At 38.0% G+C, this 10,114-nt stretch overlaps 1 protein-coding gene across 1 annotated transcript; it reads left to right on the top strand.

Moving 5' to 3' along the window:
• The first annotated feature begins 6,097 nt into the window (after window positions 1–6,097).
• Window positions 6,098–7,243, top strand: LOC308088076 (C-X-C motif chemokine 11-6-like). The gene is made up of 4 exons (XM_080432425.1): window positions 6,098–6,194; window positions 6,481–6,607; window positions 6,707–6,787; window positions 6,907–7,243. Exons 1-4 carry the CDS (start codon window positions 6,128–6,130, stop codon window positions 7,061–7,063), a joined length of 432 nt encoding a protein of 143 aa, XP_080288551.1. The 5' UTR covers window positions 6,098–6,127; the 3' UTR covers window positions 7,064–7,243.
• The last annotated feature ends 2,871 nt before the right edge of the window (window positions 7,244–10,114 follow it).

Below are 10,114 nucleotides of genomic sequence, written 5' to 3'. Positions count from 1 at the left end.
GCGCTGAATGATTGTTATATAGAGATAAATATTCTGGAAAAGTTTTGGAAATTCATTGCTAAAAATGTGTGGGGACCCTGGATATACAAGCTCATAGCGCGGAACTCGGTGCCGCGCTAAGAGCTTGTAGATCTTCTATTTTTTGGAGAGTAAAATTTTTTTTTTGCAAATCTTTGTGTATGTATGTGTGTGTGTGTGTGTGTGTGTATGTATGTATGTATGTATGTGTGTATATATATATATATATATATATATATATATATATATATATATATATATATATATATATATCTCTATCAAGTCTAGGCAAAGCAAAGATTTGAGGTAAAACATACATTCAAAGATTTGCAAAAATGTTCAATATTGTTAAAACAAAAATATAGCAGATCGACTAGCACCGAGTGCCGTGCTATGAGCTTGTAGATCTGCTATTTTTGAATAGCTCAAGTATAAGATGTGTTTAAAATCTAACATGACAGGTGTTAATGGCTTAAAGCATTAAGAGGTGCAGAAATTAAAGACCGATTGTACAAGCTTTGGTATTTTTTTTGTTGAAATACGTATTGTGATTGAAATTACAGTTGAAGGATAGTTATGTTCAGAGTAGATCAATGTTAACATTAAGAAAAAAGTTTTTATCCAGTGGTACAATAAAGAGTAGCATGACATTAGTGTCACACTGCAACATATTTAAAAGATCCTGAAAGATAACAACATAATGTAAACAAATTATCAGAACATGGGACTACACTTCTACAAAGGTAAGCAAAACGGGTTAAATTTGGTCCATCAGGTATTTTTTTTGTAGAGAACCTGGATCTGCATTAAAATTGAGGCATTTAAATGCATTAATATAGGTTTCGTGTGAATAATTTGATATATCTTAAAGGTATATAATGCCTACAAGTTGTTTAGATGTTATTTAAACATGATTTAATTATAAGTATATTAATATCCTTATTAAATAGACGTTTACATGACGTCTAAACAACGTATATAGTCTATAATAGGGTTTAACCCACTGAGCATTTTTCGGGCTATTAGACGTCTAAATAACGTCTAGGCTAAATCCGGTTTATGAGTGGTCTAAAAATGAAAGTTTTTTCAACGTCTAGGCTAAGCCTAGACGTTCTTTCAACGTCATTTGAACGGTTATATATTTATATCTAGCCGTCCAAAAGACGTTGAAACAACGTCTAGGCTAGGTTTAGACGTTGAAAAAACTTTCAATTCTAGACCACTCATAAACCGGATTTAGCCTAGACGGCTAGGTGACGTTTAGACGTCATTTAAACGGCTAATAGACCGAAAAATGCTCAGTGGGTGTGGTTAGGACATTGGCCTGTTCACTATTTTTGATGTGTCAGTCTGCCTGTATTGAATTAGTAGCTGATAGCTAGGAACATCTTGAGTCTGAAATACTCAGTTAAAGTTACCGTGATGCGGAACCAAATATGAGAAGAGAATACGGAGTTCAATAAATTGGTCTATTCAGAGAATGCATTCTGAGACAGAGAGTAAAGCAACAGTTTACATACAGTCACAGTCAGTTAGTCACTCCCCTCAAGGAAGGGAGAGAGAGCTTGGTACATCATTATAGAGAGAAAGGGGCCCTGTGATCTGATCTGATCTGATCTGACCTTATCTTTCCGTACCAGGCACCTGGAAAGCATAAGGCTGCAATAATATGATCTCATCTCATGTTGATAAACACAGTTTAGGTTTAAGGTCATACTGACACAGTTAAAGTTACACTATTGGAAAACTCAAATCAGATAATGAACTATATGAACTGTAACTTTAATGACAAGACAATTCTTTGATAACACTCCAAACATACAAATGATAAACAACTAGAAAAAGTGCTCCTCGGAGCACAGGTCTCCGCCAGGTCAGGTAGCTTATTGTGGGGCAGCAATGTTCGGAATTAGCCAATCAGGATGGAATATGAAAAATTGGACGGAACCATCTTGATCACTTGAATGTGTACCGATTTGCATGATGTTTGAATTTATAGGAGTAATATAAAAAAGAAAAAAAAAAAAAAAATTGGCCTCCTGGTGGCGCTATAATAGGGCAATGTTAAAAGGATGGCATTTGTTCTTCAATGTAGTGCGAATGTGCGTGCAAAGTGTCACCACAATCGGATGCTGCATTCATGATTTGTGGCATTTTGTTCAAAACGGGCCACTCCTGCAAGCTTTAGATGTCAATGCTAGCCAATCAGGATGGAATATGAAAATTTTAAAAGATCCATCGTGATCACATGACTATAGAGATCATGTGTACCGATGTGTGTGAAATTTGGATAAATTCTGAAGGCTTAATATCAAAAAATGGGTTTTACATAAGTCGGCCTCCTGGTGGCGCTATGAAAGGCAAATGTGAAAAATTCAGGGCAGCTGTTTTTCCTTGGCCTCTAGGGAGTGTGCGTGCAAAGTTTCATGCAGATCGGTGCAGTTATAGTTAAAAACACAAATCGTCCATTTATAGCGCCACCATGAGGCTGATTTGAACATTTTCAAGTGGCATTTCTTCCTCGGCCTAGTGGGAATGTGCGTGTGAAATCTCACGGAAATCGCAAGCTGCGTTCATGATTTGAGGCATTTTGTTGAAAATGGAGCAATCCTGCAAACTTTGGAAGCCAACCTTAGCCAATCAGGATGAAATATGGAAAATTGGACAGATCCGTGCTGATCACATGACTATAGAGATACTGTGTACTGATTTACGTGATGATAAAATCTGTAGGAGTACTGTCAAGAAATGTGTTTTGAAAAAAGCGGCCTCCTGGTGGCGCTATAAAAGGCTAATTTGAAAAATTTGGGGCAGAGGTTCTGCTATGGCATCCAGGGAGTGTGTGTGCACAGTTTCACTGCGATCAAGCCAACGGTGCCGGAGATTAGCTGTACACAAAATGACAGAATGACGGACACACGGACGGACGGACACACGGACGGACGGACACACGGACGGACGGACGGACGGACACACGGACGGACGGACAGGGGGCAAAACATACTCTCTCGCCATGCCTTTCGGCCTGGCGGAGACAATAAAAGATGAAATCCTATTTATCAGTAGCTAGTATTTCTGCTTGTTATCCCACTAGAACAAACTCTGACAGAGACATCGACCGCACACTGTCAGTGAACATTAACAGATACATGTTCATGTTAATGTCCAGTCCAGTGGTGTAAAGTTACTAAGTACATTTACTCAAGTACATAGACGGATTAAAGTGAAAATGGGCCCTGTGCACAAAATCGCAACGGACCCCCCCCCCCCCCCCCCCGCACGCAAGCGCACGCGCGCACATTTTTGCGGTTATTGCGGTTATATTGGGCGTTTTGGGGCGTTTTTTGGTTACTTTATTTCGGTTTTAGGGTTAGGGTTAGGGTATATATATATATATATTATATATATTATATATATTTTTTTAAAAGCCTATTAAATCCAAGGCCCCCCATTGGCTCAGGGCCCTGTGCACGTGCACACTGTGCCCAAGCCATAATCCGTCCCTGCTCAAGTACTGTACTTTAAGTACAATTTTGAGGTATTTTTGTACTTTACTGGAGTGTTTCCCATTTCCAATACTTTTACTTCTACTCCACTACAAATATTGTACTTTTAAAACTTTAGTTACTTTGTAGATTTTGATATTACAAAACATACATTAACCACTTCAGCATACTTTGGCTATTTGAAAATGGCCAATCCACAAGCTCACAACGCATCACAATGCGACGCGTTGTGAGCTTGTAGATCTGCTATTTTCAAAAAAACATTTATACATTTGTAACATGTGAAATGGGACATTCTTCATAATTACTTCCAGTACATTACACATTGACTGCCAGAGTTTATTCATAATGTACTCACCCACTGCCAGGGTTTTGAATAATTTTTTTATAGAAAATAATGTGAATTATTTGTCCGTTTATTTTTTAACATTGAAGTGAATGGATTTCTTTTAATTTTCTAATTAAATCTCCTAATTCGTTGTGAATAACGGAAAAAATGTATACTCAAAAAATTATTTATTTATTTTTTTTAAGTGGAGAATTCTCCCCTTTGGCGGTAAACACCATTGACTGAAAAGGGGAGAATTCTCCCCTTTGGCGGTGAGTAAGTATATTCTGACGGCAATGCTTTTGTACTTTTACTGAAGTACATTTTTACTTTTCCCCACCACTGTTCATGTTAATGTCACACCTACGATCAACTTTTTCTGTTTTGTTGAATAAATCCTTGTGCATTTGACCTGCTATGCTCCTGCCTGTCTGTTCTGCAGTTGGGTCCTACTTCTCTTGAGTTGCACCGTGACATGTTTTGTTAAGTAAAAGCATTAATACCATAATGAAGAAATACTCTGTTACAAATTGATAACTAAGGAAAATGTACCTTTAAATTAGAATCTCTGAGTCAGAGTTATTATGAAGAGTAAAAGACGCGATGCCAGATATGAGGAGAGAAATACGAAGTTCAAATCAATTGATTTATTCTGAGAATTCTGAAGAATACAGCAAAAGCAATAGTTTACATACAGTCAGCAAGTCGCTCCCCTCAAGGGAGAGAGAGAGCTTGATACCTCATTATAGAGAGAAAGGGGCCCTGTGATCTGACCTTATCTTTCCGTACCAGGCACCTGGAAAGCACAAGGCTGCAATAATATGATTTCATCTCATGTTGATAAACACAGTGTAGGTTTAAGGTCATACTGACACAGTTAAAGTTACACTATTGGAAAACTCAAATAAGATGATGAACTATCTTCAATGACAAGATATATAACACTTGTCAATAACACTTTAGACATACAAATGATTAAAATAGAAGCACAGAATAACAGTCTATTATCACAAATAAAAGTCCTGTATTCAACATTAAGTAAAAGTACAAAAATATTGGCATCAAAATACACTTAAAGTACCAAGAGTAAAAGTACTCATTGTGCAGAATGTCCCATTTCACAAGTGTTCAAAATGTATACAAATATTTCAAAAATAGCAGATCTGAGATCAGCTATTTTCAAATAGTGTATGTTTTGTGATAATAATCCAAATCTACAAAGTAACTACAATTTTAGTAGTGGAGTAGAAGTAAAAGTATTGAAAATACTCCAGTAACGTAAAAATAAATCCTCAGATTTGTACTTAAAGTACAGTATTTGAGTAAATGTACTTAGTTACTTTCCACCACTGCTAATGCAGCAGCTGCTGCTATGGCACTGTTTCAATGCACTGAAACACATGTACTGTACCAAGCCTTGGAAAACAACAAAGTGAAACATCTCAAATAAATATGCTACATGCAACTGTTAGCCTCAGTGATATTTGATCATTTGAAGAAATGACCTTTCACCTTTGTTCTTGAAATGTTAAATGCAGGGGGAAACCCCAGTGTCTGTATCCTGCTGGGTGAAATCCCTTAGAATACTGAAGAGAAACTGATAAACAGGAAACATTCCCTTGCCGGCATGCTGCAGCAGGCTTTAGTTGTCATTGCTTCACTTTCACTGACAGCCTGTAGGGAAGAAGATCACGTGATTTCTTATCAGAAGGTGAACGTTTTTTCAGTCCCTTTTAAAAGAAATGCAGATCCTGGATCAGTGCCAAGGTTTTCATAGCTGTATTGTCTTCATATTTTCACTCTCTTTATAATGTGTCTCCTAAATGCTTGAAATGCAATTCATGATGCATATTAATAATGTTAATATGCATCACCCACTTCACATAATAGTATGGCATTTGAGATTGATTAGAAACAGTCAGACAAGTAGCTGATATGCACTTTATCTGATAGAAAGTGACATTGAAATAAAGCTCCTTGGTCTAACAGTGGTTTATTATAAACTGCTCAAATTCCGTTCACTTCTCTCACGTGCCCGATTTGTGCAAACATGAGCCAACACAGTGATTCCTCTTCTATCGAGGAATTCTTGGAAAACGAAACCAAAAGAGGAACGAGTGATGCTGTGTCTGGACTGCAGCCCAGTGGGGAAGTGGGGAGGATGAGGAGGGAGGAGGGAGAAGGGGAGTGTGCATCTTTGAACATAAATACGAGATCTCTCCTCCATCCACAACAGAGGAAACAATCAGAACACTTGAAGAAGCTTCTCTCCATCATGTCCAGCATCATGAAATCAGCTATCATCACCGTTCTCATCTGCCTGCTTGCTCTTCATGTAGAAGGTAAAGTGGCTTTTATACTATATATTGTTGCACATCAAGTAGCTTTGCATAATACCAGCCTGCACAGTTAATGGTTAGATTGAGTTGGAAATCATGGATTGTGTAATTCTATTATGTGGTTGTATAGTCAAAAGCCTGATTTTTACTCTCTAATCTTTTCATCTTTGTGTTTTTATGCTTGCTGCTGATGCAGTTTGTGAATAGTTTTAAAACACAGATAAAGGTTTATGTATTTAATCATTTAATGCCACTGTCCGACTAAGTGTTCTGTCCCTTCACTCCACAGGCCATACAGGCAATAGAAGGTCCTGCCTATGTTTAAATAAAGGAGTCAACCACATGAACACAAAACTCATCAAGGGTAATCCTTTGGTGGTTGAGGCCAGTACCTTCTGCCCTCGCAGGGAGATTATGTAAGTACAATGTTCTACACAGCATCATAAATCATATGAGGTACCGTTCATTTTACAAACTGTTCTTTATCACCAATTGTCACTATTATCCATTTCCAGTGTGGAAACAGCAAAAGGCAAGACATGCGTGAATCCAGAGTCAAAGTTTGGAGATTTTATCTACAAGAAGGACCAATTTAAGTAAGATTAACATTAACTTGACTGAGCTGCACTAAAAGAATATCAACCAATATGGAAATCTATATTTACTCCACATCAAGACAACAACCATTGAGACTGATGTGACTTTTTTGTTTCAGGAAAGAAAATAAAGTGGTGAAACCAACACCCCCTTCCATCACCTCTACACTGACCTCAACATCCTCTGTTCCTATGACCTCATCACCTGTACACATGAGATCATCATCTGTCCACATGACCTCAACATCAGACCACATGACCTCAACCACCCTGTGAGTTCTGCTGTGATGAAGATGGCAGATTCAGAACCTCAACCATAAACACTGTGATGAAGATGATGAACATTGTTACACTGCTGGGAAAGTCTTTACTTGAGAAAAGCTCCAGTTCAGAATTGTTTTAATGTCAAAGTAAACACATTGCACTGAACTAAATGTCTCTTCTGAAGAACATATGATTTATTTTTGTAAATATCTGTAGATAAATACTAATACTGTTTATAATAAACATTATATAAAGATACATTTTACAGTCTTATGAGTATACATTTCTCCACACTTTTTGCCTGTACTAAACAAGATCTTGAGCACTGGACTATCCTCCCTCTATCACTTGCTGGCCGTATTATTCTGTCACAATGAATATAGGTCCTACATTTCTATGTCTTTTTCAGTGTTTCCCCCCCAAAAAAACTTTCCATATAATGTTTTCTATAGCTACAGGAAGCCACAAGGGAAGGGCTAAAGAGCCACATGTGGCTCCAGAGCCGCAGGTTGCAGACCCCTGAAATAGATAAAGCAGGGTATGCTTTTCGGGGCTTGTGATTGGGTTATACTGAGTGAAGACCCACCAATAGCACACTCGCTGCGGTTGCACTCGCAGCTATTTTTCGCTGAACTAGTTGTCTGTGGAAACCAATGGGTGATGTGACGATCCCTTTTTTAAATTTTCTGTCTATTCTTACAACACTGTTTCTCAACGTCGGGTCCGAGGACCACCAGGGGTACAAGGACCCTTATGGGTCTGTAACTCTGACGTATACAAAATGGTACTATTGTACACTGTCAGAGTTAACATTGAGGACTTTACAGTGATTGGGGACGCAGAGATTTTAAAAACAATTGCATCAAATGGGGGTCCATGAGTCATGACCTAATATACATCAAATGCATATCAAATTGGGAAAAATGTTCAGAATCACTGGCTTACAGTGTTAAATTATATTTGTATATCCTGCGTGTACCTGTGTTGATGCTTCGCCTTGTTACATAGAGTTTATATCTACTCTAGTCTAGTGTACCAAAAAAATTGATCAATGTGTCATGCATTGCATTGATGAGATGTTTTTGATCATGTTTGTTTGTTTTTGTTTGTTTGTTTGAGCAAGCAACACTTGCTAGGTATATTCGTGTGTGTGTTGGGGGGGTTGCATGCTAAAGTATCATACAACTAAAGTAAGTATCTCATTCATGGACATATAAAAGCTGTGTAAAGTTTGGGTGGTGGTGGTGAGTTTCATTACTGCTGATAAAAGAAAAAGAAAAATAGGCACCATGCATATTGTGTTTAACGTTGCTCTTTTTAACACTGTTTTGGTACTTTGGCATTTTGTGTGTTAGGTTATGTAGTTATGTCTTTATGGACTTTACTTGCACGTATAGTGTTAGGTATTATTTGTAATTTATTCTGCCATGACCAGGAGGACCTGAGTAACAAAACCTCACCACAGCCATTGGTGTGCATTACAGTTTCTACAAAATAAAAAAAACATACCTGTAATCTTGAACCTTGGTCACATACACATAAAACAATTACCTGCAGTATATTACTGCTGTTGGACAGAAACCTTGTATCTCCATATTTCATCTTTTCGTGTTCTTTTAAAAGGAATGCTATTGGTCATCCCTCATTTTATCCTTTAAGTTTGAATTTTGGCCGGGTTGAAAGTGTGTGTGTGTGTGTGTGTGTGTGTGTGTGTGTGTGTGTGTGTGTGTGTGTGTGTGTGTGCGTGTGTGCGTGCGTGCGTGCGTGCGTGCGTGCGTGCGTGCGTGCGTGCGTGCGTGCGTGCGTGCGCATGTGTTTTATAAATATTGAACCAATGAAAAGTTGGCTATTAACTTGTGACTAAATAATAATATCCATTTCCTGAAAAGTAACGGTTTGGTTTCCACCCTACGGCGAGGATTATCCAATAAGTTGAAAGTTAAGTTGATGTAAATTGTGTTAATGCATCAATAATGTGTTATAACATGCATTTCTGAGGTTTTAGTGAGCGGAATGTGTGCCAATTCATAAGCGTAATATGGATTGCAAACCACTGAGCAGAAAAGGATGACTGAATGTGTGTTTTTGAAGGCAGTCTGGAGCCATGTGGAAATCCATATTTGGGCAAGACTTCCTTTGATAATTCCTGTGAATGAGTGCTTTACTGTATAAGGAAGTACTCTGTCTCTCTCTTCTGTCCATTTGTGGTACTGATCTATGCACTTTTTATCAGTGGCTCTCAAACTTTTTCATGTCAAGGACCCCCAAATTAATATGTATATTTGGCCACCGACCCCCATCTGAAGATAATTGTGTGCCAGGAACTTTTGTTAAAAGGTTTTAAAAAATATTGAAAATATTTCAAAAAAGTTCAAGACAAATAAAATAAAAGCAGATCTACATGCTCACAATGCTCTGCTGTATAGTGTTCAAGTGGTTAAACCAATTTTGATGCAATAATTTTGCTGGAGACCCCCTGGAACCCCTGGGGGTCCCTGGACCCCACTTTGAGAACTATACTATGCAACTTTACATCACTACTCACTTTATATTTCACAGTGGTATTATTATTATTATTATTATTATTATTATTATTATTATTATTATTATTATTATTATTATTATTATTACATTTATCGCGTTTTGTGTCCACGAGCAATAGTCCCTATGCCCTGTGGACACGGCCAATTTCTAGGTTCCACTGTACAGTCTGTGGGGGCGTGAAAATTCACCGGGAGACTCTAATGTCTTCTGGGCCCCCCTCTGCGTGTGGACACCACTTGTTCGCCCATAAGTCCCACGGATGATTTTTGTTTCCTTTTTTTGTATTTAGGGTCCTTTTCTGCAGTTCAAGCATAATTCCACAGGGTGGCAGGCTATTTTCCAAAACTATTGGAAGTGGACATGTGTACACAGCCAGCATTAACTATTACCGATGGACACAAACTCATGTAAAACTATTGCCCGTGGACACAGTGGTTAATCTCAAGTGCAAAGGGGCTACAGGGCTGACAAGAGCCTAGTACAGCCTAATAGAGCCTATTCTAGTCTAGTAAGGCCTAG

The sequence above is a fragment of the Gymnoscopelus braueri genome, assembly GCF_963280865.1.
Source record: "Gymnoscopelus braueri genome assembly, chromosome: 7".
Lineage (NCBI taxonomy): Eukaryota > Metazoa > Chordata > Actinopteri > Myctophiformes > Myctophidae > Gymnoscopelus > Gymnoscopelus braueri.
The sequence above is the reverse complement of the archived record's forward strand: the minus strand, read 5'-3'. Positions and strand labels throughout refer to the sequence as shown.

Bases quoted from the DNA above. Each gene is read 5' to 3' on its own strand.
- LOC308088076 (XM_080432425.1), top strand. From the start codon at position 6,128: ATGTCCAGCATCATGAAATCAGCTATCATCACCGTTCTCATCTGCCTG. The intron at 6,608-6,706 runs GTAAGTACAATG...ATCCATTTCCAG, and splicing joins TGCCCTCGCAGGGAGATTAT to TGTGGAAACAGCAAAAGGCA. The intron at 6,788-6,906 runs GTAAGATTAACA...TTTTTGTTTCAG, and splicing joins TACAAGAAGGACCAATTTAA to GAAAGAAAATAAAGTGGTGA.